This window comes from Oncorhynchus clarkii, chromosome 7 (genome assembly GCF_045791955.1).
Source record: "Oncorhynchus clarkii lewisi isolate Uvic-CL-2024 chromosome 7, UVic_Ocla_1.0, whole genome shotgun sequence".
NCBI classification, from domain to species: Eukaryota; Metazoa; Chordata; class Actinopteri; order Salmoniformes; family Salmonidae; genus Oncorhynchus; species Oncorhynchus clarkii.
This window is the reverse complement of record NC_092153.1, coordinates 60,198,302-60,226,298: the sequence shown is the minus strand read 5'-3', so window position 1 is coordinate 60,226,298 and position 27,997 is coordinate 60,198,302. Positions and strand designations below refer to the sequence as shown.

The following is a 27,997-nucleotide window of genomic DNA, read 5'->3' as shown; positions in this document are numbered from 1 at the left end:
ATTTGTTACCAAAAGTTGACACTCACTAGGCTGGAACTCACCTTGGCTCTAGATCTTGGGTGGTACATGTTTGAGAAAAGCAGGTCAGTTGCAGTGAAAATGACAGAGCAACATACTATTTTAATTAGGTTCCCTTGATGTCTTTATGGTGTTTGGACACAGTGAGCAGCCAAGCGGTAAACCCCAGGATCCATTTCGGTCACAACGAAACTAAACATGACTCAAACACATGGACGTGCACACACACGCCCCCCCCCCCCCCCCCCCCCGTTCATAAGCTTGTGCGCGTGTGTGTGTACACGTAAAACTGTACGTGTGTGTTTCCTCTAATGGGGAAGCTGGAGATTTCAGAGACCGACAGCAGGGGCTTGCCGCGGGGAGATTCCAACTCGGTGGAACGGTTTTTGAAGAGGATGTGGTGAGCATGAGGAGTTGCTGTGCGGTCACTGTGGTCGGCCCGTGGGCGGTGTGGAGAGGGAGCAGATCTGCGTGACGGTGGCTGTCTGGCTTTGATGTGGTCACGGTGGGGGAGGATGGTGTAGCCACTTCTGACTGTCTGACTGAGCTGCAGTAGGACAACCCTGCCTCTGCTTCTCTACTGGGACACACTAACAGAAACCCTAACCCGAATTGTAACCATAAACCTAACCCCTATGCTTAAAATAGCCTTTGTCCTCATGGGGATGTGAGAAATGTCCCCACGAGGGATACTTTTTTCTTGATTTACTATCCTTGTGGGGACTTTGGGGGATTTTCATTACCCCCAAGGATAGAACAACCCCTCCACACACCTACAGCCCTCTGGTTATGGCAGAGCCCCTGTGTTGTCTTGTCTGACCTTATTTCAGGGGGACCCATGGTTGTGCTGGCAGAGCTGTCTGACCTTGTTTCAGGGGGACCCATGGTTGTGCTGGCAGAGCTGTCTGACCTTGTTTCAGGGGGACCCATGGTTGTGCTGGCAGAGCTGTCTGACCTTGTTTCAGGGGGACCCATGGTTGTGCTGGCAGAGCTGTCTGATTATGTTTCAGGGGGACCCATGGTTGTGCTGGCAGTGCCCCAGTGTTGTGTTTTGTTGTTTTATTCTCTGTGTTGTTTTGGTGACATATGGGCTCTCTAAGCTCCTGTGTGTCACTAGTTCAGTGTCCTGGTTCCCTCCTGAGCAACATTATGTTAACCCCCTCTCTCCCTCCCCCATCCACACCTCCCTCCACTCCCCTTCTAGTGTTTCTTATGTAATGAGCATGATTTTATGGAAGCCTGGTCCTACTCCGAGCAGTTGTAGCTAGCTACCAGGAATTACGAATGTAGATACTATATTTGGATGATTCATGTGTAGCTAGGGTTACACATTTTGGGGAATATTCAGAGGTGGAATCTTTCCGTGGGAATTAACGGGAATATATGGGAATTAACGGAAATAATGCAAATTAATAATAATGCCAATTAAATGTAGATGTTTGTTACATTGGATATATTTACCATATCATATGGAGACAGAAACATAAACCTTTTACATTATCATAAGTAGACATAATTGCAAATGATTAAATCCTTCCAATAGAAGAAAAAAACCCGATTTAGTTACGAATATAACTTTAATTAAATGAGTTGACTCTTCACATGGGATGATTCACTGAACAACAAAAGAAAGGGAATATTGAATGATCCCCAATGATCCCAAAACCTTTCTCAAAATACATCTGTAAAATTATAGTCTAGAAACTAAAGCTTTGGTTGTCTTCCACTCAGGCTTCCATGTCTTCTCCCTGGACCTCCTCAATGTCCACCTCTTGATCATCAGACTCTGAGGACTCATTGTCACTCACTTTCCAACCTTGTTGAGGAAGGCTCATTGTCAGGCTCAAAAAGCCTCAGATTTGCCCGGATGGCCACCAATTTTTTAACACTTTTATTGGTCAGCCTGTTGCATGCTTTGGTGTGTGTGTTCCCAAACAAGGACCAGTTGCACTCTGAGGCGACTGATGTTGGTGGGATTTGGAGGATGATGGAAGCAACAGGGGAAAGAGCCTCAGATCCACAAAGTCCCTTCCACCAGGTGGCTGATGAGATATTTGGCATGACTGCCATATTGCATCTCCATCCTAAAGCCCTTGCTTGGAAGTGTACATCGCCAGACTGCCAAGAGCTGCTACTTGATGACCCGTCACATACCTAACCATTTCCTTGGCTCTTTTGTAGTGTATATATTGTTTTCAGTGCCATGATGTCCTCGAGGTGCAGATTCAATGCATGAGCAGCACAGCCAATGGGTGTGATGTGAGGGTAGGACTCCTCCACTTGAGACCAAGCAGCCTTCATGTTCGCAGCATTGTCTGTCACCAGTGCAAGTACCTTCTGTGGTCCAAAGTCATTGATGACTGCCTTCATCTCATCTGCAATGTAGAGACCGGTGTGTCTGTTGTCCCTTGTAGAATACTGGTTGAGGGGTGGAGGTGATGTAGTTAATTATTGCCCACAAACATTCGACCACCCTTCAGAGATGATTGCAATACAGTCTGCTTTCTCTATGATTTGCTTGACCTTCACTTGAACTCTGTTGAACTCTGCACCCAGCAAATTAGTAGATAAAGGATGTCTGGTTGAAAGGGTGTATGCTGGGCACATTTCTCTGACTACGTTCCTCCATTGAGTCAAAAAAAACTTCTGATTCCAGGAGGACCATAAGCTGTTGCTATCGATAAGGTGTCTGATTCATCATTTTCACCTCGAAAAGAAGTAGAGGGACTTTTGTCAAAGGTTGCTTGTTGTGGGCGGTGAGGGAACTTCATGCACTTGGCCAAATCACATGTGATTTGGCACAGTATTTGTAAATGTACACCGCTTTTCCTTTTACATTAGCTACAGTGAAATGTCTCCACACATCAGATAGTGCCCGTGGCATTTTCCTGTAAAGATTAGAAAAAAATGAGAAAAAAACCCAAATACAATTCCATGTACAGATAAATAGTTAAGCAGTTCCTTTGTAAGATAACTCCTTTGTAAGATACATTTTTTAAATGAAACATGTATGGAAACAGGTGAATTAACACTCCTCAGTTAGCAGGCTCAAGCAAGCTAAAACCCACATGGTAGCAATAACTAACTTGCAGAAATTGTTTTAAAGGTAGAAATGATTTAAACACACTTTGCTATAGGCTACTATTTATTAGTTAACAAAAAATCATGTATGTCATATAAAATATTTTCACCCCACCCAGTATTGTAATCAAAACATACCAGAAAGCATGTAGTCCTTGGCTCAGACAGTGTAGTAGTGTGGGCTCAATAGCATCTCATTAGTGTGCAAGATCTTGAGAATTAGCTGAACATGTGATGGAAGAGTGCACTGTGCATGCAGAGGGTTGCAATTCCATTGAATTGGGGATAGTTTAACCAAAATATGCCACAAGACCTAGAATTACCTTGTGGATCCCACAAAAAAAGGTTCACTGTTATAAGCTAACTTTTTGATGAATTTAATCAAAATTCCCCAAATTCCAGGGCTTAACTTCCCATGGAAAATGAAAGTTTTCAACTCTTTGCAACCCTATGTGAAGCACATAGCAGAAGTGACCTGGGATCCTATCAAAGCAAAACCTCAAGTGTAGCCCAGTGTTTGTTTGCTCATCTCTCCAAAAGGGCAAGGGTCCATTAAAGAGCGATGAGAACCATAGATCACTTTTATTTGTGCATATCTATAATGGACAGTAGTACTATGGCCTACTTTGCAGATTGAAATTGGGTAAGTTGTTAAGTATAGTGAACTGTTGATTTTCTCCTTCACTTTTCACTTCCTGATTAATAGTCATCCTCACTGCTGCTGACCCCTCCCTTTGCTTTGACCCCTCACTAACTTTCACACCACTCTGCTCTAACCCACTGTTAATGGCATGGCACAGCACAACCCTACACCTTAACGTCCATAATGAATTAAATTATTAATAAGTTATTAACTATGTGTCTCTGTATGTTGGCCATACAAATGCTGCATGAGGACTAACCCTGCATTTGTTTCTGTTGGCCCGCTGTGCTGTACTAACCCACCTCACTGCACCAGCAGCTGGATCTCAACCAGCCACAGAAAATACTGGACGACCAGAGGAGGGTAGGTACTAACCCTGGCCGTAACATGAACACAACCATAAACCATAAATCCTGAACCCCAACTAAAACCTAAACAACTGGAGGATCCTAACATGAACATAACCATAAGCCTAAACATAGTTTCAGAGGAGGATAGGTCATTCTGAACCTAACCCTAACAGAAACCCCAACACTCATTCTATGATGAAGACTGACCCCTGAGATTGTTAGGCTTTCACCCTAGCCTGAACCCTCAACCTGTCACTGAACTCTACAGATTGTTTTTACTAACCCCACTGCAGCCCTTTCCCTACAGTTGTGGTTAGCTGACTTGGTGCACATCATACAGTATAATCATGGTTGACTTAATGTGTCAAATAGATCAGCTTGTATTTCAGTGACTTTTTCTTAAGTCTACAATACTGACTGGGTAATGCTACCTAGCACAGCCGAACCAACCTAAACAACATATGTTACCTTCCCCCCTCCACACACTTGTCTCCAAGGAACCTAGGAGTGGAGGTAAAGGATGTGAGCTCATGTTTGTGGAATGTGATTGGATGATTGGCTCTCAACGTGTGATTGTGTAGCTCATTTCACACAATGCCCATTCGTCTGCCTCCTGCCAGTGACAGTAAGGTTCTATTCTCTATGGTGCTGATGCCGACAGGTTTCTGGATTAGTCATGGCGATGGTGTGGGAGGGATGGCCCCCCTGCTGGCCTGTCTGAAAACAGCTAGGACCCAAATTCCTGTTGTACTTCTACCAGATATAACAAGCTTGATGACTGATCTTTACCTGTGTTATTGGTTGTTTATTCAATAAGTGAATGAGAATGTCGGGAGAGTAATAACACTATAGACATTTAACAGATGCTTTATCCACAGAAACATAGGTGGCCCATGCAGGTATCAAACCCATAACCCTGGTGTTTTCAGAACCCTACGCCAGTCAAACCAAACTAAGCATCTGAACTCAACTCTAGTCTTCATCTTTGCGAAACTATACTACTTAAGTGCAGTTCATGCACACAATGTTTATTTGGATTGGCCCTGGCAGTCTACCTCACGTCCCTTCTCTCTTCAAACTCCTTTAATCAGTTCAAGTGGGCCTCATTGACATGATGATGGATATATGGTGCACATAATGTACAATGTATGATAGACTCCCTCTCAAGTCTCTTACATCATCACACTAATACACCACCATTTCCCTCTCTCTGAAGGGTGAGGCGCTGAGGCAGATTCTGGTCAACCGTTACTATGGTAACTTCCATAGTAGGAGTGCTGGGCGGAGGGACAGCCTGACGGCCTTCAGCAACGCAACCCTGGTTCCAGTAGGACCCGGCAAGAGCCAATCAGGTGAGAGCACCTCTCTGTCGCTTGGTATGGTATCTATATATAGTATTTATTGATCTGTCATCTCCTTTGTTTTGTCTGCTCTCTTTGTCTCTGTCATCTTCTCTGTGTCTGTCTGTCTCCTCTTGTCTCTGTCTGTTCTCTTCTCCATCTCGCTCCCTGTCTGTCCATGGTTTTGGTTGAAAAGGTTAGCTCAGGTAATTCTGATCCCGTGTACAATCAAATCTGTTTGTTTTGTACCTTTTATGTAAGTTGTCACAAACTGTTGTAGAAGTAATTTGCCAGATACAGATGAACAAAATGAGTGAAACTAAACTGTCAAAAAAGCATGAGTTTCTTTCTAGTGCACACAGGAACCAAACATGACAACGTTGCATATTCTTCTGACCTCATTCTGAACTCTGGACTTCTGCCACCTGCCAAAGAAAAGACTCCTCTATATTGACACACACACATAAACATTCCCACACACCCACATACCATCATGCGATAATGCAACTTTGAGAGGTGAAAGTCTGTGTGTGATGGATGGTGGTGGATAGGGATATTGATATTGTTTCCCAAACAGGTCTTCTCATTATCTCTCTATTATATAACCAATAGGCCTATCTACACACACACACACACACACAGAGGTCTAGGTCTTGTCCGGCCCTGTGACTGTGAGCACACCAAGCACAACACTGTAATCTCCTCATAATAAGCACTGCGTGATGATCTGACCTCACTATTTCAAGTCAAAATATTGAGTTTTCTATGTAGTGTTGTCAACATATAGGCCAATGAGTCAGTCACCAGGATGGAGATTAAGTGTTGTCATGTATTTCTATATAGCTGTGAATGTAGATGTAGTGTTATCACATTTAACATGGTGTCAGCTGTACTGTTTATTGATATAGCGTGACATCATATTACCCAGTTATAGCATATCTAATTGCCCAGCCATGTTCATGTCAAACAAAGTACTAGTACTGTTAGACCCCCTGTGCCTCTTATGGGAATGGGTTGAGAAATAAGCCTAGTTCCTGGTTCACCATGTCTCCCATGTGAACCAAGACACTGCCTGGCAACCCTCCAGACATTCAGTGCATTCACTTTCTAATTATATATGCAAGTACATTGTAAATTAATATGTAATGGTTCGACAATGAAATACACATGTAGGCAACTGCCTGGAAGATGGCACTTTCCTATTTCGCCAGAGGTTCCATGTGATTGAGTAGTTTGGAAGTAAGATTTTAGATATAAAGATTTGAAACCTCTCCTTATCACTATGAGTCAGGAGAACAGGGAGAATCACACTCCTGACCCTTCACCACTGACCCCTGTCCCTCCCTCCAGGTCTCGGTGGTATGGGGGCCCTGAGTCGAGGCGAGATGAGCCTGTCAGAGGTACAGTGTCACCTGGACAAGGAGGGAGCCTCCGACCTCGTCATAGACCTCATCATGAACACCACCAGTGACCGCGTCTTCCAGGAAAGCATCCTATTGGCCATCGCCCTGCTGGAGGGCGGGAACACCACCATCCAAGTGAGTCTCAGAGCCACTTGTCAATCAAAAGGATGTGGGTGTGTCAGGAGATTCTGAAGCCCAATACATACCTGAATGATAAATCCAAACAAACATTTTTTAAAGTGCATTTCACTACCATAAAGATGCATCATTGGTCCAAACACACTTCACAGATGAGAAAAAAGTAAGGAGAAAGATACAGTGCCTTCAGAAAGTATTCACACCCCTTGACTTGGCAAGACCTACAAATGGTTGCCTAGCAATGATCAACAACTAATTTGACAGAGTTTGAAGAATTATTTTTTTAAATTGGTAAATGTTGCACAATCCAGGTGTGGAAAGCTGTTAGACTCACCCAGAAATACTTCCAGCTGTAATCGCTGCCAAATGTGATTCTAACATGTATTGACTCAGAGGGTTGAATACTGTTTCTTTTTTATACATTTTTTACAAATGTTTGAATTTTTCTTCCCCTTTGACATTACAGAATATATTGTGCAGATCCTTAACAAAAAAATGACAAATCCATTTTATCCCGCTTTGTAACACAACAAAATGTCAAGGGGTATGAATACTTTATTGAGGCACTGTAAGTCCTTGGATAGGAACAGTACCAGGCCTATTGTAGACCTTCCACTGCATTGTTCTATCATGTACTGGCATGCTCTGATCCTGTATAAGGCAGCCATTTTACGTTAGTCCACACCCACCCCTCCCTCCCTGCTCCCTTAGAGGATGGCTCACCATGCCACACAACACTTCTATACTTTTCCTGATAGAACTGAGCCACTGTAGAGTTTACTGGCAACGTCAAACAATCCTATGAGGCCATGGGGAATGATTGAACTGAAACTGAGGCACATGACCGCTGCTCTATCTGGATTATTTACAAGGGAGACATTTTAGAGACGCATATGTTTGTACTGTATATGTAACTAAACTCAGCAAAAAAAGAAACGTCCTCTCACTGTCAACTGCATTTATTTTCAGCAAACTTAACATGTGTAAATATTTGTATGATCATAACAATATTCACCAACTGAGACATAAACTGAACAAGTTCCACAGACATGTGACTAACAGAAATGGAATAGGTGGGGTCAAAATAAAAAGTAACAGTCAGTATCTGGTGTGGCCACCAGCTGCATTAAGTACAGCAGTGCATCTCCGCCTCATGGACTGCACTAGATTTGCCAGTTCTTGCTGTGAGATGTTACCCCACTCTTCCACCAAGGCACCTGCAAGTTCCCAGACATTTCTGGGGGGAATGGCCCTGGCCCTCACTCTCTGATCCAACAGGTCCCAGACGTGCTCAATGGGATTGAGATCCGGGCTCTTCGCTGGCCATGGCTGAACACTAACATTTCTGTCTTGCAGGAAATCAGCTTTAACATGTAGTGTCGTTTTGTTAGATAAAATCCTTCTTTATATCCCAAAAAGTCAGTTTAGTTGGCACCATCGATTTGAGTAATCCACTCGTTCAACATGCCAAGATAGGAATCTGAAAATCTACCCCTACACTTTGTTTCAACAAGTCCAAATACATTTCTATTTAATCCTCAGATACCCTAAAATGTAATCAAACTATAATATTTCATACAGAAAGAAGTATGTTCAATAGGAAACCAATATTAGCAGGTGCGCGTTGTCTTCATGGTGCACGCACACGCATTTCCAAGACTGTGTCCCTGTACTAAAACTCATTATTCTTACTCGTTTTGGAAGAAACAAGCCTGAAACCTTGAACATTGAGTGCTGACACCCAGTGGAAGCCATAGGAATTGCATACTGGGAGCTAGATTTAATTATTTCCCTATACTTTCCATTGTAGGAGTATGGGCTCTCAACAACAATGAAAACAATTCCGGTTGGTTTTTGTTTGGATATTCTCCTAGCATATCGATTGGGTTATAGTCTCCTACATCATTTTAACATTTCTACAAACGCCAAAGTGTCTTCTTTCCAATGGTACCAATTATAAGCATATCCGGGATTCAGGGCCTGAGCTACAGGCATGTCAGTCAGGCGAAAATTGAGAAGAAAGGACCCTAGCCTGAAGAAGTTTTAACGACCGTTCCACAGGTGCATGTTCATTAATTGTTATGGGAAACTGTGTTTAAACCCTTTACAATGAAAATCTGTGAAGTTATTTGGATGTTTACTAATTATCTTTGAAAGACAGGATCCTGAAAAAAGGACATTTCTTTTTTTGCTGAGTTTGTGTTTGAATGTACTATAATTTCCCCCTGATGTTGAACAGACTGTGAAGGTACACTACTGGTCAGACATTTTAGAACATCTACATGTTCAAGGGTTTTTCTTTATTTTTACTATTTTATACATTGTAGAATAATAGTGAAGACATCAAAACTGTGAAATAACACATTTTAGATTCTTCAAATAGCCACCCTTTGCCTTCATGACAGCTTTGCACACACTAGGCGTTCTCTCAACCAGCTTCATAAGGTAGTCACCTGGAATGCATTTCAATTAACAGGTGTGCCTTGTTAATTTGTGGAATTTCTTTCCTCCTTAACGCATTTGAGCCAGTCAGTTGTGTTGTAACAAGGTAGGGGTGGTATATAGAGAATAGGCCTATTTGGTAAAAGACCAAGTCCATAGTATTGGAAATAAAAGCTCAAATAAATAGATAAAGGACAGTCCATCATTACTTTAAGACATGAAGGTCATTCAATCTGGAAAATTTCAAGAACTTTGAAAGTTTCTTCAAGTGCAGTCGCAAAAACCATCAAGTACTATCATGAAACTGGCTCTCATGAGGACCGCCACAGGAAAGGAGGACCCAAAGTTACCTCTGCTATAGAGGATAAGTTCATTAGAGTTACCAGCCTCATAAATTGATTCTCAAAAACAAATCAAAATACATTTTATATAACACTTTTTTGGTTACTACATAATTTCATAGTTTAGATGTCTTCACTATTATTCTACAATGTAGTAAAAATGAAGAAAAGCCCTTGAATGAGTAGGCGTTCTAAAACTTTTGACCGGTAGTGTATATTGTAGACTGTGGAGGTATATTTGTTTGTACACTGTAGATCAGCCCCTGTACCGCTGAGCCCCTTGTGGAATAACCCTTCCCTTCATAATGGGCTCATAGAGAGGAAGGCTTGTTGTGGGTGGAATCATCATTTCATAGATCAACCACTACCACCCTGCGCCCCTCCACGCTTTTCTGCATCCATCTATTTACGCAGCCAACCTCACTAATGGTTGTTTTGGCAACGCGTTGCCTACCTACCTCTCTGCATACAGAATAGAAATTACAAAGAGCAGATTCAAGTGTGTGGGCATGTGTGAACAAGCCCGCTGCATTTATCTGTCTATCTTGTCTCTGTCTGCCTGCTCCTCTGACTGTCTGCTCCTTCGTCAGTCTGATTGCCTGTGCTTGCATAAACGTGGGCAGCTTGCATAATCAGATTAGGGGTGAGGAAGCCACTCTAGCAGAGATAATGTCCTGGCTTCCCACGGCTGCAGCCTGTCTCCCTCCCTGCCTGTTGCAGAGATTATCAGGTGACCAATGTTACATAAGGCCTGTGTGAATGAACAATGTCTCAGGCTTCAAAACATTCCAGCTCTCTCAGCCCAAACTGGGTCATTTTGGGTCTCTGAAGTAGGGCAGTAGGGAGGACTGGAGCGTCTCTTCTAACAGTTGTTTTGTACTGAAACATTGAGTGGAAATTTAGAGGGGTAAATACTGAAGTATTAATGCTAACGAGGGTATACATTTTCTCTAAAGTACTTTGACATAACATACTGTAGCAGTTCATGAATGCAAACCAGTTCGGTAGGCTAGATATTTGCTTTCTGACCCAGATACTTCTGCATATGCTCACTCGCTGTAACCTCCACGCAGTTGTCATCAGTGGTGTCTGGACTGTCCTGTAGAGTGAGAAACCTGAGGTCACACTAGAAAACGTGTTTCTTAGAAACCTCCAGGTTGACCTTTTTTAGACTGATTAGCTGGACAACAGTTTCAACTTTTGAAGAAATAGGGTTAGCATTACTAATGATTTCTCAGACATATTTAACTCGATAACCTTTTTGACTTTTAACATTAATTTGCTATTTGTCTAAATGTCCACTAATGGTTTTGTACTATTCGCTCAGATTCAGACCACTTTTCTAGCCTCTGCCTTTTTCACAGAGGATGGATAGATAGAGATCAGTCTATTCTGTCCCTTTTGAACAAGGGATCTACTCTTGAGTTCTTTAATCTGTGTTGATGTGTCTCTAGCCTAGACACCTGTTCAGGGTAGAAGCCTGGGATTGTGTTCACTCACGTAACACTGTTAACCATTACCTCCTGACCTACATATCACACAGAAATAAACCTGACCATGTACTCACTCACCTGCTCAATCACTCCCTCACTTACACCTTTCTCTCTCACTCTGTCAGCCACTGGGCAGGCCATTAATGACTGAGAAATTGACTTTGGTCCCGGCTGTGAGGTTGACCGTGCGGTAGGATTTTAACAGTGAAGAGGCATACAAGGAAGATGTGATTTTTCTTGCCAATATGAGGATAAAGATCCGGCGACCTGTACAGTTATTTACACAATCAAATAAGCAGGACGAGGAACAGAAAGGTAAACTGACATGAATAACAGAGCTCTAACAAAAGAAAACTCAGGCTTCAATCATGCCTGCGAACTCGGCAGCATGCCGACCTGTTACCTGTCTGTCTCACAAACAAAGCAATTAAATGCTTCTTGTAGCAACACCCATTACCCAGAATGCATCACAAAACATACCAATTACCTAATTGACAATCAAATAAATAAAGGTAAATAAAGGTATGAAAAATGGCATACAAACACATTCAGGTAATATAGTCACGTGATAAATATCCACACATCAATCACAGTCAATAAATGTGATCTCATAATCAACGGGTTTTAATCCATATCTGGACATACATAATCAAGCAAGACTTTAGATCATGTGACGTATGTCATAATCTCAATCTTCACTCCGGCAAACTTCATTTATTTTCTTTTAACAATCAACATCAGTCACTTTGTTGCAGGAAATGTTAGATTGTTCCTGCATGCCACACTTCTTCCTGTGACAGCTACTGCTGGAGGAGAGAAGAGAGTGAGATAATGGTTGTGTGAGTGGTAATTGGGTTGTGGCACACACACACACACAAGTGGTGACTTGTAACATTTCAGCAGTAGTCGGCACCTGCCATAAAACCACAAGTTATGCCTTCCCGTGTCAGGGCAGAGAGAATAGGAAGAAGAGTAGGAGATGAAGGAACAGGGAAGAGGAAGAGACAAGAGTTCTGGCTGAAGGATAGGAGGAAGATTGAAACAAGAGGCTAGTTCAGGGTAAGAGAGGACAAAGGTGTCAGTGGGAAAAAAATAGAATTCAGTGGAAAGAGGAGAGTAGGAGAGCTGCAATTCCAGTTAGTCTGTGTGGTGCTGCCTGATGTGTGTGAGGGAGAAAGAGAGAGAGGGAGAGAAAGAGGGAGTGTGGATATAAATAGCTGTTATATAACATCCCTTTGTTGATGCCAAGTGGCAGAACGGAAGGAGTGAAGGGAAAGCGCTGTGACCTTGTTTTTCAGAGCCACCCTCCCCCACCTCTCCTCGCCCTGCCTCGCTTCCAACTCTTATTCTGCTCAGGGTTCATCTCCATGGTTACAGACAGGCTCTCTGTTTACCCAACACTCCAGGGGACTCCTGAAACTCCCCATCCCTTGCTTCTCTCCATTCTCTACTCCTCACCACCATGTCTTACTTAACATACTCATCATCAATCTGTCGAGTGTTGTCTCTGTTCCAGCACTCGTTTTCTAAATCCTGTCTAAACACAGATGGCTTTTTTTTTTTTTTTTACCCCTTACACTTGTGGAAATTAGCCTATATGGATAGGGCCCAATTGAAGTGTTTCTAACAGAAGAAACATAAAAGGAATATGTATGACCATGGTAGCAATTGAAAGAGAACACTTTGGAGAATATGAGGAAATTATCAGACCAAAGGTGAGGATACAACAGTTCACCTGTCACAAGACTGAATCCAAACATTACACTTTTGATTTTATTTGCATTTGATATTTTCTGTACTTTCACAGCATTTATCAATAACAAAATCTGAAAATCGGGTTGGAACCTAAATTATATTGTAATTTTTTCATTTCTGAACAGTGACATTTTTTTAGGTCCGTTCCACTGTTCCGTCCTGCAAAATAAAGTTCTGAACAAGTTCGGGACAAAAAGGAACACCTTATATCGTTATTTTCTGATAGAACAGCTTTCTATGGAGCGAGCAAGCTATAGTTGTTTTAGCCTAGGGAACCAATAGTTTATGGGTGCTATCGGCTGCCTAGGCTATAGTTGTTTTAGCCTAGGCAACCAATAGTTTATGGGTGCTATCGGCTGCCTAGGCTATAGTTGTTTTAGCCTAGGGAACTAATAGTTTATGGGTGCTATCGGCTGCCTAGACTATAGTTGTTTTAGCCTAGGGAACCAATAGTTTATGGGTGCTATCGACTGCCTAGGCTATAGTTGTTTTAGCCTAGGGAACCAATAGTTTATGGGTGCTATCGGCTGCCTAGGCTATAGTTGTTCACTTGTGTGATGGACAGACAAGGGAATGGCACGAGAGGCGACTGAAATTTGGCAGGTGGGGAGAAAGTGAGAGAGGGTGGAGGAACGTTTGGCATCTTGTTATGACGTGCATTATCTGAATTAGGCCCAGAGAATTATACCTACGGAGGAGCGGCTTCTATGGAGGAACTTTCAACTCCCGATAGATGGACCAGAGCTAGCTAGCTAACAAGCTTGTGTGTGCAGTGCGGCACCAGAATTAAAAACACATCTCACCTTTTTGTAGTTAATAAATCCAATGTAAAATGTGATAATTATAGTATCCGTTACTAGCATTGAAGAAGTTTATCAATTTTTCTCGAATAATCTCTCCCTAATTTCTGAATCACGCTCTCCGGCGCCGAGAGAGATGGCCGCCTCGCTTCGCGTTCCTAGGAAACAAAACAGTTTTTTGTTTTTTTATGTGTTATTTCTTATATTAGTACCCCAGGTCATCTTAGGTTTCATTACATACAGTCGGGAAGAACTACTGAATATAAGAGCAACGTCAACTCACCATCAGTACGACCAAGAATATGACTTTCGCAAAGCGGATCCTGTGTTCTGCCTTTCACCCAGGACAACGGAATGGATCCCAGCCGGCGACCCAAAACAACGACTTCGTAAAAGAGGGAAACGAAGCGGTCTTCTGGTCAGACTCCGGAGACGGGCACATCGCGCACCACTCCCTAGCATACTTCTCGCCAGTGTTCAGTCTCTTGACAACAAGGTTGATGAAATCCGAGCAAGGGTAGCATTCCAGAGGGACATCAGAGACTGTAACGTTCTTTGCTTCACGGAAACATGGCTCACTCGAGAGACGCTATCGGATTCGGTGCAGCCAGCTGGTTTCTCCACGCATCGCGCTGACAGAAACAAACATATTTCTGGTAAGAAGAGGGGCGGGGGCGTATGCCTTATGGTTAACGAGACGTGGTGTGGTCACAACAACATACAGGAACTCAAGTCCTTCTGTTCACCTAATTTAGAATTTCTCACAATCAAATGTCGACCGCATTATCTACCAAGGGAATTCTCTTCGATTATAATCACAGCCGTATATATTCCCCCCCAAGCAGACACATCGATGGCTCTGAACGAACTTAATTTGACTCTTTGCAAACTGGAATCCACATATCCTGAGGCTGCATTCATTGTAGCTGGGGATTTTAACAAGGCTAATCTGAAAACAAGACTCCCTAAATTGTATCAGCATATCGATTGCGCAACCAGGGCTGGTAAAACCTTGGATCATTGCTATTCTAACTCCCGCGACGCATATAAGGCCCTCCCCCGCCCTCCTTTCGTAAAAGCTGACCACGACTCCATTTTGTTGCTCCCTGCCTTCAGACAGAAGCTAAAACCAGAAGCTCCCGCGTTGAGGTCTGTTCAACGCTGAGCTATGTGGCAGGGTCTACAGTCAATCACGGATTACAAAAAGAAAACCAGCCCAGTCACGGACCAGGATGTCTTGCTCCCAGGAAGACGAAATTACTTTTTTGCCCGCTTTGAGGACAATACAGTGCCACTGACACGGCCCGCAACCAAAACATGCGGACTCTCCTTCACTGCAGCTGAGGTGAGGAAAACATTTAAACGTGTTAACCCTCGCAAGGCTGCAGGCCCAGACGGCATCCCCAGTCGCGCCCTCAGAGCATGCGCAGACCAGCTGGCTGGTGTGTTTACGGACATATTCAATCAATCCTTATCCCAGTCTGCTGTTCCCACATGCTTCAAGAGGGCCACCCGCCCTGTGAAACTGGGTACTCGACTTCCTGACGGCCGCGCCCAGGTGGTGAGGGTAGGTAACAACATCTCCACCCCGCTGATCCTCAACACTGGGGCCCCACAAGGGTGCGTTTTAGGCCCTCCCCTGTCCTCCCTGTTCACCCACGACTGCGTGGACACGCACACCTCCAACTCAATCATCAAGTTTGCGGACGACACAACAGTGGTAGGCTTGATTACCAACAACGACGAGACGGCCTACAGGGAGGAGGTGATGGCCCTCGGAGTGTGGTGTCACGAAAATAACCTCACACTCAACGTCAACAAAACTAAGGAGCTGATCGTGGACTTCAGGAAACAGCCGAAGGAGCACGGCAGCGCAGTGGACGTGGAAAGTTCCTTGACGTACACATCACTGACGATCTGAAATGGCACCCAATGTAACAGGATGGCCAAAAATATCATCAAGGACATCAACCACCGAGCCACGTCCTGTTCACCCTGCTATCATCCAGAAGGCGAGGTCAGGCAGATGCATCAAAGCTGGGTCCGAGAGACTAAAAAACAGCTTCTATCTCAAGGCCATCAGACTGTTAAATAGCCATCGGTAGCCGGCTTCCACCAGGCTACGCAACCCTGCACATTAGAGGCTACTGCCCTATATACATAGACTTGGGATTACTGGCCACTTTAATAATGGGACACTAGTCACTTTAATAATGTTTAAATAATGTTGTAATTAATAATGTTCTTAATTCCATTATTTTACTTTTTGTTAGATATATATATATATATATATTTTCACCTTTAATTAACCAGGTAGACTAGTTGAGAACAAGTTCTCATTTGCAACTGCGACCTGGCCAAGATAAAGCATAGCAATTCGACACATACAACAACACAGACTTACACATGGAATAAACTAAACATAGTCAATGATACAGTAGAACAAAAGAAAACAAAAAGTCTATATACAGTGAGTGCAAATGAGGTAAGATAAGGGAGTTAAGGCAATAAATAGGCCATGGTGGTGAAGTAATTACAATATTGCAATTAAACACTGGAATGGTAGATGTGCAAGTAGAAATACTGGGGTGCAAAGGAGCAAGATAAATAAATAAATACTGTATGGGGATGAGGTCGGTAGATAGATGGGCTGTTTACAGATGGGCTATGTACAGGTGCAGTTATCTGTGAGCTGCTCTGACAGCTGGTGCTTAAAGCTAGTGAGGGAGATATGAGTCTCCAACTTCAGAGATTTTTGCAGTTCGTTCCAGTCATTGGCAGCAGAGAACTGGAAGGAAAGACGACCAAAGGAGGAATTGCTTTGGGGGTGACCAGTGAGATATACCTGCTGGAGCGTGTGCTACGAGTGGGTGCTGCTATGGTGACCAGTGAGCTGAGATAAGACGGGGCTTTACCTAGCAGAGACTTGTAGATAACCTGTAGCCAGTGAGTTTGGCGACAAGTATGAAGCGAGGGCCAACCAACGAGAGCGTACAGGTCGCAATGGTGGGTAGTGTATGGGGCTTTGGTGACAAAACAGATGGCACTGTGATAGACTGCATCCAGTTTGTTGAGTAGAGTGTTGGAGGCTACTTTATAGATCACATCACCGAAGTCGAAGATGGGTAGGATAGTCAGTTTTACGAGGGTATGTTTGGCAGCATGAGTGAAGGAGGCTTTGTTGCGATATAGGAAGCCAATTCTAGATTTAATTTTGGATTGGAGATGCTTAATGTGAGTCTGGAAGGAGAGTTTACAGTCTAACCAGACACCTAGGTATTTGTAGTTGTCCACATATTCTAAGTCAGAGCCGTCCAGAGTAGTGATGCTGGACAGGCGAGCAGTGATCGATTGAATAGCATGCATTTAGTTTTTCCTGCGTTTTAAGAGCAGTTGGAGGCCACGGAAGGAGAGTTGTATGTTATTGAAGCTCGCCTGGAGGTTAGTTAACACAGTGTCCAAAGAGGGGCCAGAAGTATACAGAATGGTGTCGTCTGCGTAGAGGTGTACCAGAGAATCACCAGCAGCAAGAGCAACATCATTGATGTATACAGAGAAGAGAGTCAACCCGAGGATTGAACCCTGTGGCACCCCCGTAGAGACTGCCAGAGGTCCGGAAAACAGGCCCTCCGATTTGACACGCTGAACTCTATCAGAGATGTAGTTGGTAAACCAGGCGAGGCAATCATTTGAGAAACCAAGGCTGTTGAGTCTGCCAATAAGAATGTGGTGATTGACAGATTCGAAAGCCTTGGCCAGGTCGATGAATACGGCTGCACTGTAATGAGGGGGATGACCGCGGCAGCTTTCCAATCTTTGGGAGTCTCAGACGATACGAAAGAGAGGTTGAACAGTCTAGTAATAGGGGTTGCAACAATTTTGGCAGATCATTTTAGAAAGAGAGGGTCCAGATTGTCTAGCCCGGCTGATTTGTAGGGGTTCAGATTTTGCAGCTCTTTCAGAACATCAGCTATCTGGACTTGGGTAAAGGAGAAATGGTGGGGCTTTGGCAGGTTGTTGGGTGCCGGGCAGTTGACCGGGGTAGGGATAGCCAGGTGGAAAGCATGGCCAGCTGTAGAGAGATGCTTATTGAAATTCTCAATTATAGTGGGTTTATCGGTGGTGACAGTGTTTCCTAGCCTCAGAGCAGCTGGCAGCTGGAAGGAGGTGCTCTTATTCTCCATGGACTTTACAGTGTCCCAGAACTTTTTTGAGTTAGTACTACAGGATGCAAATTTCTGTTTGAAAATGCTAGCCTTAGTTTTCCTAACTGCCTGTGTATATTTGTTCCTAACTTCCCTGAAAAGTTGCTATTCGATGCTAATGCAGAACGCCACAGTATGTTTTTGTGCTGGTCAAGGGCAGACAGGTCTGGAGTGAACCAAGGACTATATATATTCCTAGTTCTAAATTTTTTGAATAGGGCATGCTTATTTAAGATGTTGAGGAAGGCACTTTTAAAGAATAGCCAGGCATCATCTACTGATGGGATGAGGCCAATGTCATTCCAGGATACCCTGGCCAGGTCAATTAGAAAGGCCTGCTCACAGAAGTGTTTCAGGGAGTGTTTGACAGTGATGAGGGGTGGTCGTTTGGTCGCAGACCCATTACGGATGCAGGCAATGAGGCAGTGATCGCTGAGATCTTGATTGAAAACAGCAGAGGTGTATTTGGAGGTTGAGTTAGTTAGGATGACATTTATGAGGGTGCCTGTGTTTACAGATGTGGTGTTGTACCTGGTAGTTTCATTGATCATTTATGTGAGATTGAGGGCATCAAGCTGGGATTGTAGGATGGCCGGGGTGTTAAGCATGTCCCAGTTTAGGTCACCTAGAAGCACGAGCTCAGAAGATAGATGGGGGGCAGTCAATTCACATATGGTATCGAGGGCACAGCTGGGGGCAGAGGGAGGTCTATAGCAAGCGGCAACAGTGAGAGACTTGTTTCTGGAAAGGTGAATTTTTAGAAGTAGAAGCTCGAATTGTTTGGGTACAGACTTGGATAGCCTGCAGAGTTCTGTATTACTATCTTTGCAGTAGATTGCAACACTGCCCCCTTTGGCAGTTCTATCTTGGCAGAAAATGTTATAGTTAGCGATGAAGATTTCAAGGTTTTTGGTGGTTTTCCTAAGCCAGGATTCAGACACAACTAAGACATCCGGGTTGGCAGAGTGTGCTAAAGCAGTGAGTAAAACAAACTTAGAGAGTAGGCTTCTAATGTTAACATGCATGAAACCAAGACTTTTACGGTTACAGAAGTCAACAAATGAGAGCACCTGGGGAGTGGGAGTGGAGCTAGGCACTGCAGGACCTGGATTAACCTCTACATCACCAGAGGAACAGAGGATACTACTGCACTGTTGGAGCTAGGAACACAACAATTTCGCTACATCCGCAATAACATCTGCTAAATATGTGTATGTGACCAATTACATTTCTGACAGAAGTGTCCGTAACATGGAAAATGTCACACTGTCCGCCAAAGCTGGTCTGTTGATGTAGCCACGCAAAGCGTGCCTGTTTGTGTGGCTGTTTGTTCCTTGTCTGTGTGTTAGGTAATTCCTTCAGCACTCCAGGGGTAGAGGGAGGAGGGGGGGGGGGCTGTGACGAGCTGTTGTCTCCGGTCAGAGCCCTGCGGTGCAGCCTCTCCCGCCCCTTCCTCCTTCACCCAGGCCCCAAGGTCCCACCCACGCTCGTGCAGTCAAATAACAGAGGACAAGAGTGATGTGAGCAAAGAGGGAGATGGGGAAGAAAGAGAGATGAGAAGATGCGTTATTACTGAGAGAAGGAGATATGGAGGGAGAGCGAGAGAAAGACGGACATGAACACTTCAGCCCCCCATCTCTCCCATCCCTCCCTCCCACCCTCCCTGTGTTGTGTTAGTTTCCAGGTTGTGAGGTTTAGTTAATCACTACCTCTCTGCACTATCCACTCTGTCATCAAGTTATCTATTGCACTGGGTCTTGCTGGATAGCACGAATACCAACCCATACCACACCACATTTGCGAGTGGTCTAGTGCACAGTGGTGGGGGTTGGGGTGAGTGAGGCTGGGGGCTTTGGAGTCTGTTGCCCAGGGTCATAAATTCACAACGATAACGTTGTTTATTTGGAATAGATGGTGGTAGAAGGAGAAGTCACTCATCACAAGATGGGCAGGTCTCTAATCATGACACAACATAATACTGCTTTGTTCAAACTGCGTGATATTTTGATACTAAGGAAAGATGCTGGTGAGAATCTAGTGAGTTATCACTTTCACAATAAGTGAAGCTATACAGTGCCTTCAGAAAGTATTTGCATCCCTTGACTTTTTCCACATTTTGTTACAAATTATGATTAAAATGGATTATACATATAAAAAAAATGGGGGGGGGTTGTCTACACAAAATACTCTAATCTCAAAGTGGAAGAAAAATAATACTTTTTTAAAGATGAATTTCAAATGTAACACTAATCGTGATTAGATAAGTATTCAATCACCTTTGGCAGCGATTAGATACAGATTAGATGCATAGTCTTTTTGGGTACGATTTTAGTACAATATTTGTTCCATTATTCTTTTTAAACTCTTCAAGCTCTGTCAAGTTGGCTGTTGATCATTGCTAGACAGCCATTTTCAAGTCTTGACATTAGATTTTAAGCCGATTTAAGTCAAAACTGTAACTAGGCCACTCAATATTTTTATTCTATACAGTCTTCCTTCTTTTCACTCTGTCATTTAGGTTAGTATTGTGGAGTAACTACAATGTTATTGATTCGTCCTCAGTTTTCTCCAATCTCAGCCATTCAACTCTGTAACTGTTTTAAAGTCACCATTTGCTTCATGGTGAAATCCCTGAGCGGTTTCCTTCCACTCCAGCAACTGAGTTAGGAAAGACGCCTGTATCTTTGTAGTGACTGGGCGTATTAATACACCATCCAAAGCGTAATTAATAACTTCACCATGCTCAAAGTGATATTCAGTGTCTATTTGTTTAGTTTTTTTGCGTGGCATTGAAAAACTCCCTGGTCTGTGGTTGAATCTGTGCTTGAAATTCACTAATCGACTGAGGGACCGTACAATTATCTGTATGTGTGGGGTGTGAATACTTTCTGAAAGTGCTATAGGACGTGCTACCTGTCCCAGACCTATTATTTGACCATGCTGGTCATTTATGAACATTTGAACATCTTGGCCATGTTCTGTTATAATCTCCACCCGGCACAGCCAGAAGAGGACTGGCCACCCTTCATAGCCTGGTTCCTCTCTAGGTTTCTTCCTAGGTTTTGGCCTTTCTAGGGAGTTTTTCTTAGCCAACGTTCTTCAACACCTGCTTGCTTGCTGTTTGGGGTTTTAGGCTGGGTTTCAGTACAGCACTTTGAGACATCAGCTGATATACGAAGGGCTATATAAATACATTCGATTTGATGTTTTTTGCTAGCAAGTCAGCAATGTACTATTTAATGTTGGCTTGGAAACCTTGAAAATGCTATCTTTTCAACCACATTGATTCATTGTGAGCTACAAATAATATGTGAAAACACTGCCAACGTGATATTCCTATTGCATCTTCATTATCATCTACATTATGACAATGTATTTAACTAACATTTTTTGCCACAGATTTGAAAATGATTACTGCAGACTACATAGTACTCCACAATTGTGTTGTCAGCAGACCCAGGGCTGTTTACCGAGGAGGATTGGCATTTCATTCATTTCACATTTCTAACATTGTACTGGTAAAGTAGTGAATGTCCTCCTGCCAACAAGCCTTCTATACCACATCTCTTTTTTCAAATAACATTGTAAAATGGAGTTTGTCCATTTTGTTTTATACTTTATTCAAACTGATTAAAACTATTTGTTTTACAATCCTGCTTCTCCATGCACACGTGCACACACACACACACACACACACACTGTAAGGATCTGCCCCTTTTTTTAAATTTTTGCCTAAAATGACATACCAAAATCTAACTGCCTGTAGCTCAGGACCAGAAGCAATGATATGCATATTCATTATACCATTTGAAAATAAACACTTTGAAGTTTGTGGAAATGTGAAATTAATGTATGAAAATATAACACATTAGATCTGGTAAAAGATAATACAAAGAAACAACCAAATGTTTTTTGTATTTTTGTAAATGCAAGAGAATGTCCATAATGTATTATTCCAGCCCAGGCGCAATTTAGATTTGGGCCACTAGATGGCAGCAGTGTATGTGCAAAGTTTGAGACTGATCCAATGAACCATTGCATTTCTGTTAAAAATGCTGTATCAACACTGCCCAAATGTGCCTAATTAGTTATTAATAACTTTTCAAGTTCATAACTGTGCACTCTCCTCAAACAATAGCATGGTATTCTTTCACTGTAATAGCTACTGTAAATTGGACAGTGCAGTTAGATTAACAAGAATTTAAGCTTTCTGCCCATATCAGATATGCCTATGTTCTGGGAAATGTTATTGTTACTTATAACCTCATGCTAATCGCATTAGCGCACATTAGCTCAACCGCCCCGAGGGTGGGACAATGATCTGTAGAGATCCTTAAGAGGTTTAAACTGGCCCTTAAGCACACACACACTACCCCAGTTTATCAAAGTTTACACCTAACCTGGAAATAAGTCTAGTTATGCAACAAGCTTTCAGAACTGGCCTAGATACCAGCTGATAACATTTTCTCCCCCTCACTTTCTCCCTCCATCTCTCCCTACCTCTTTTACTCCTTTTTCCATTTCTCATATTTTTTCTTGTAACACTTTACTTTTGACACTGTGTCATAACACGTTATGACAATGTCATAACAGCTGACATAACCTGTCATAATATGGTTATAACACTGACCCATATATTTACACCCGTTGCGACACATATATTGCGTTATTTTATGTCTGGTTATGACGCCTACATAAGTGTCAAAACCCACACTATTATTCAAACTATTTTATTCCCTGCCTAGAAGTTTCCTTTCGTTTCAAAGTTTGCTTCTTAAATCCTTTGATGTAGTAATGAAATCTTTAGTAATATTTTATTTTCATCATTTCATCATCATCATTTGAAATAACACTATGACACTGTCAAGAATCATTATCACCATCGTAATCATATAAGCTAGATAGGCCTATCACATTCATGCCCTCAGATCAGTCATCTGTCAAAAAGAGGGTGTCTTGTCCTGCTCCTGAAATCTGCTCCTACATTCACCCCAGTCATCAGCAACAGAGCATTGGGGTAGGTGCATGTCTGACATCAATGTGTGTGCAATTACAATGACAATTGAACATGATCCAATTGTTGTTGTTTTTTAATCATAAACACACTGTTGACATGTAGGCTATGGTGTCATGGAATGTGGTAGGTTCTTTGGGTTTGACACTTATGTACAGTGGGGCAAAAAAAGTATTTAGTCAGCCACCAATTGTGCAAGTTCTCCCACTTAAAAAGATGAGAGAGGCCTGTAATTTCCATCATAGGTACACTTCAACTATGACAGACAAAATTAGGAAAATTCCAGAAAGATTCCAGAAAATCACATTGTAGGATTTTTTTATGAATGTATTTGCAAATTGTGGTGGAAAATAAGTATTTGGTCACCTACAAACAAGCAAGATTTCTGGCTCTCACAGACCTGTAACTTCTTCTTTAAGAAGCTCCTCTGTCCTTCACTCGTTACCTGTATTAATGGCACCTGTTTGAACTTGTTATCAGTATAAAAGACACCTGTCCACAACCTCAGTCACACCTCAAACTCCACTATGGCCAAGACCAAAGAGCTGTCAAAGGACACCAGAAACAAAATTGTAGACCTGCACCAGGCTGGGAAGACTGAATCTGCAATAGGTAAGCAGCTTGGTTTGAAGAAATCAACTGTGGGAGCAATTATTAGGAAATGGAAGACATACAAGACCACTGATAATCTCCCTCAATTTGGGGCTCCACGCAAGATCTCTCCCCGTGGGATCAAAATGATCACAAGAACGGTGAGCAAAAATCCCAGAACCACACGGGGGGACCTAGTGAATGACCTGCAGAGAGCCGGGACCAAAGTAACAAAGCCTACCATCAGTAACACACTACGCCGCCAGGGACTCAAATCCTGCAGTGCCAGACGTGTCCTCCTGCTTAAGCCAGTACATGTCCAGGCCTGTCTGAAGTTTGCTAGAGAGCATTTGGATGATCCAGAAGAAGATTCGGAGAATGTCAAATGGTCAGATCAAACCAAAATATAACTTTTTGGTAAAAAGTCAACTCGTCGTGTTTGGAGGACAAAGAATGCTGAGTTGCATCCAAAGAACACCATATCTACTGTGAAGCATGGGGGTGGAAACATCATGCTTTGGGGCTGTTTTTCTGCAACGGGACCAGGACAACGGATCCGTGTAAAGGGAAGAATGAATGGGGCCATGTAACGTGAGATTTTGAATGAAAACCTCCTTCCATCAGCAAGGGCATTGAAGATGAAACGTGTCTGGGTCTTTCAGCATGACAATGATCCCAAACACATCGCCCGGGCAACGAAGGAGTGGCTTCGTAAGAAGCATTTCAAGGTCCTGGAGTGGCCTAGCCAGTCTCCAGATCTCAACCCCATAGAAAATCTTTGGAAGGAGTTGAAAGTCAGTGTTGCCCAGCAACAGCCCCAAAACATCACTGCTCTAGAGGAGATCTGCATGGAGGAATGGGCCAAAATACCAGCAACAGTGTGTGAAAATCTTGTGAAGACTTACAGAAAACGTTTGACCTCTGTCATTGCCAACAAAGGGTATATAACAAAGTATTGAGAAACGTTTGTTATTGACCAAATACTTATTTTCCACCATAATTTGCAAATAAATTCATTACAAATCCTACAATGTGATTTTCTGGATTTTTTTTTTCTCATTTTGTCTGTCATAGTTGAAGTGTACCTATGATGACAATTACAGGCCTCTCTCATCTTTTTAAGTGGGAGAACTTGCACAATTGGTGGCTGACTAAATACTTTTTTGCCCCACTGTAGGTGTCATAACCAGCAATAATGTAACACAATATTTGTCACAACAGGTCTAAATATGTCATGACAGTGTTAGGACCATATTATAATGGGTTATGTCAGCTGTTATGCCTTATTATGACATGTATGACTGTCGTAACATGTCGCTGGGTATCAAGTAAAGTGTTACCTTTTTTCTTATTTTCTTCCTTGCACCCTTTTTCCTCTCCCTGTGTTTCTGTCTCCCTCCCTCCTTCCCTTCCTCTCTCCCTCCACCCTCTCCCCCCTCTCTCTATCTGTGTAAGTAGGGCAGGCTTCACCCACTCGTGTCGTTTTTCACCCTAAGCAGTGTGACCTGGCCTGTTTTGCCATTGGTTTGGAGTCTCCTCTCCCTCCCAGTAGACTGACCAAATAACAGGCTGAGGCTGACTATGGTTGTGGTCTAATGATTTTCTGCATGCATGGGGCACACAGCAATAAAGAGAGAGAAATAAAGAATTCCGGTCTTGAATCCCGTGTGTTGTCATTGACTGTTTGCACAGTATAATATTAAAAAACGATGCGTTTTCGACCAGTCTTCTCATGACTTTAAATGGCGTGTGGAGAAAAAGAACAGGTGACTACGTAGGTGGCTTTAGGCCCATTACCATCTCAATGGTAGTATTCAGTGTTAAAGTACCTATGTACATGACTTAAATTTCCCTTTTCTGAAGTATGTGCTGCAGAGTGTGTATGTGTTGATGATATGTACTTAGTGCTACTGTAAACACAACAGAGCAGGCCTGTCTTATTTTGATCAATTACCTGAACCTCTATGTTTTGACCAATGGTCATTTAGCAGATGCTTTTATCCAAAGCTGTCTTACAGTTATCACATTTATTTCTACTATTCAGGAATGAAACCCACAACTGTGGTGTTGTGAACACTTTCCTCCACATAACCAACTGAGACTTCAACCATGTCTGTTGTAATTAATTTGGTAAAGTAGGCTACACACAAGAATACACAAGCATGTGGCGTGAAATAACATTCCTAATCTTTAATTGTAATTAACGTTACTTCCCTATACCTTTTTGTTTTCCTTTTGTGCTAGCGTTCCTTCATCTGCCGTCTGACGGAGGACAAGAAGTCCGAGAAGTTTTTCCGTGTGTTCTATGACCGGATGAAGCTTGCCCAGCTGGAGATTAAAGCCACGGTGACGGTCAACACCAGTGACCTCGGCAACAGGAAGAGAGACGACGACGCCCCCGACAAGGATGTGCCCGTCCGCAAGAAAGGTCAGAGGTCAACCAAAATCTAAATGGCTGTCTCATATCAGCTGTTAATGGGTTTTGTATTGGAGTAGGAAGTTACACATAGACACTTATCTAAGGTCAATTTCTCTCTGAACACGTTAGCAATAAAAAAAATGATTTATAGACTTTGTGGGCTGGTTCTGTTGACCTCCCCTCCCCTCCCTGTGTCTCTGCAGCCAAAGACTCAGCGGTACTGGTGACAGATGAGGCGAGAGAGCAGCTGCTGGAGGCCTCGTCGGCCACTAAAAAAGCCTTCAACTCATACCGCCGTGAGGCCGACCCCGATGACCACTTCTCTACGGCTGATGGCACACCCAGCACCGGGGACAAGGGCCAGGACGATGGAGAGATGAGCTTTATCATCGTCATCATGCAGCCTATCCTGCGCTTCCTCCAGCTGCTCTGTGAGAACCACAACCGAGACCTGCAGGTCAGTCAGCCAGCCCAACACCAGGGGAAGCCAGCCCTCAGATACCGCCTCTTTAGTCTTATTTATACCTTACGTGAGGTAAGATGGAGGTGCTGAGGAGGGCATGCATCTTGCCGGTTCCTACTTTACTTACCTTTTTTTATGGATAGTTTTGTGTTAATCATTACTTTGTTTGCTTAGAATGTCCTACTACGTAGGCTGGTTAGTCAATAGCTGGATGTATCCTCCATTGAGCAGGTAATTGGCCCTGTTGAAAATCACTACAGCTCAGTCTTCAGGTTATCTGCTGGTCTCCTGCTCCTGTGTGTGGTCTGTGTTAATTAGGGCCAATTTCAAGTTTTCATTAAAATCGGTAATCAGCATTTTTGGAAGCCGATTATGGCCGATTACATTGCACTCCACGAGGAGACTGCGTGGCAGGCTGACCACCTGTTACGCGAGTGCAGCAAGGAGCGGAGGTAAGTTGCTAGCTAGCATTAAACTTATCTTATAAAAAACAATGAATCTTAACATAATCACTAGTTAACCTCTCTAGGGTATGTGGGACGCTAGCCCACCTGGCCAACATTCAGTGAGATTGCAGAGCGCCAAATTCAAATACAGAAATACTCATTATAAAAATTCAGAAAAGATACAACTATTAAACATAGGTTTAAAGATGAACTTCTTGTGAATCCAACCACGGTGTATGATTTTAAAAATGCTTTACGGCGAAAGCATACCTTACAATTATTTGAGAACATAGCCCATCAGACAAATCATTACAAACAGTAACCAGCCAAGTAGAAGATTTACACAAGTCAGAAAGAGATAAAATTAATCACTTACCTTTGATGATCTTCATATGTTTGCACTCAAAGACATTCATTTATTCAATAAATGTTCCTTTGGTCGATAAAGTCTCTCTTTATATCCGAAAAACTCAGTTTTTTTTCGCACGTTTTCTTCAGTAATCTACAGGCTCAAACGCAGTCACAACAGGCAGACAAAAAATCCAAATTGTATCCATAAAGTTCATAGAAACATGTCAAATGATTTTTATATTCAATCATCAGGTTGTTTTTAGCCTAAATCATCGATAATATTTCAACCGGACAATAACGTCGTCAATATAAAAGGTAAACAAGAAAGGCAATCTCTCTGGTCATGCGCATGAAAAAGCTCTGTGACACGGCAGGGTCCACTCATTCAGACTGCTCTTACTCCCTAATTTTTCAGAATACAAGCCTGAAACAATTTCTAAAGACTGTTGACATCTAGTGGAAGGCATAGGAACTGCAATTTGAGTCCTAAGTCAATGGATACTGTAATGGCATTGAATAGAAAACTACCAACCAAAATAATCCTACTTCCTGATTGGATTTTTTCAGGTTTTTGCCTGCCAAATCAGTTCTGTTATACTCACAGACATTATTTAAACAATTTTGGAAACTTTAGAGTGTTTTCTATCCAAATCTAATTATATGCATATCCTATCTTCTGGGCCTGAGTAGAAGGAAGTTTAATT

At 42.8% G+C, this 27,997-nt stretch overlaps 1 protein-coding gene across 3 annotated transcripts in view; it reads left to right on the top strand.

Annotated features, from left to right (window-relative positions):
* Positions 1-27,997, top strand: part of LOC139413576 (inositol 1,4,5-trisphosphate-gated calcium channel ITPR1-like) — a 167,245-nt gene that overhangs the window by 93,508 nt on the left and 45,740 nt on the right. For 2 of the 3 annotated variants that reach the window (XM_071161093.1, XM_071161095.1), the window contains 5 exons: positions 4,058-4,105; positions 5,309-5,444; positions 6,783-6,970; positions 25,859-26,042; positions 26,237-26,490. In XM_071161093.1, coding sequence (XP_071017194.1) covers positions 4,058-4,105; positions 5,309-5,444; positions 6,783-6,970; positions 25,859-26,042; positions 26,237-26,490 — 810 coding nt within the window. The remainder of the gene's footprint in view (positions 1-4,057; positions 4,106-5,308; positions 5,445-6,782; positions 6,971-25,858; positions 26,043-26,236; positions 26,491-27,997) is intronic. The other variant, XM_071161094.1, reaches the window with a different exon arrangement.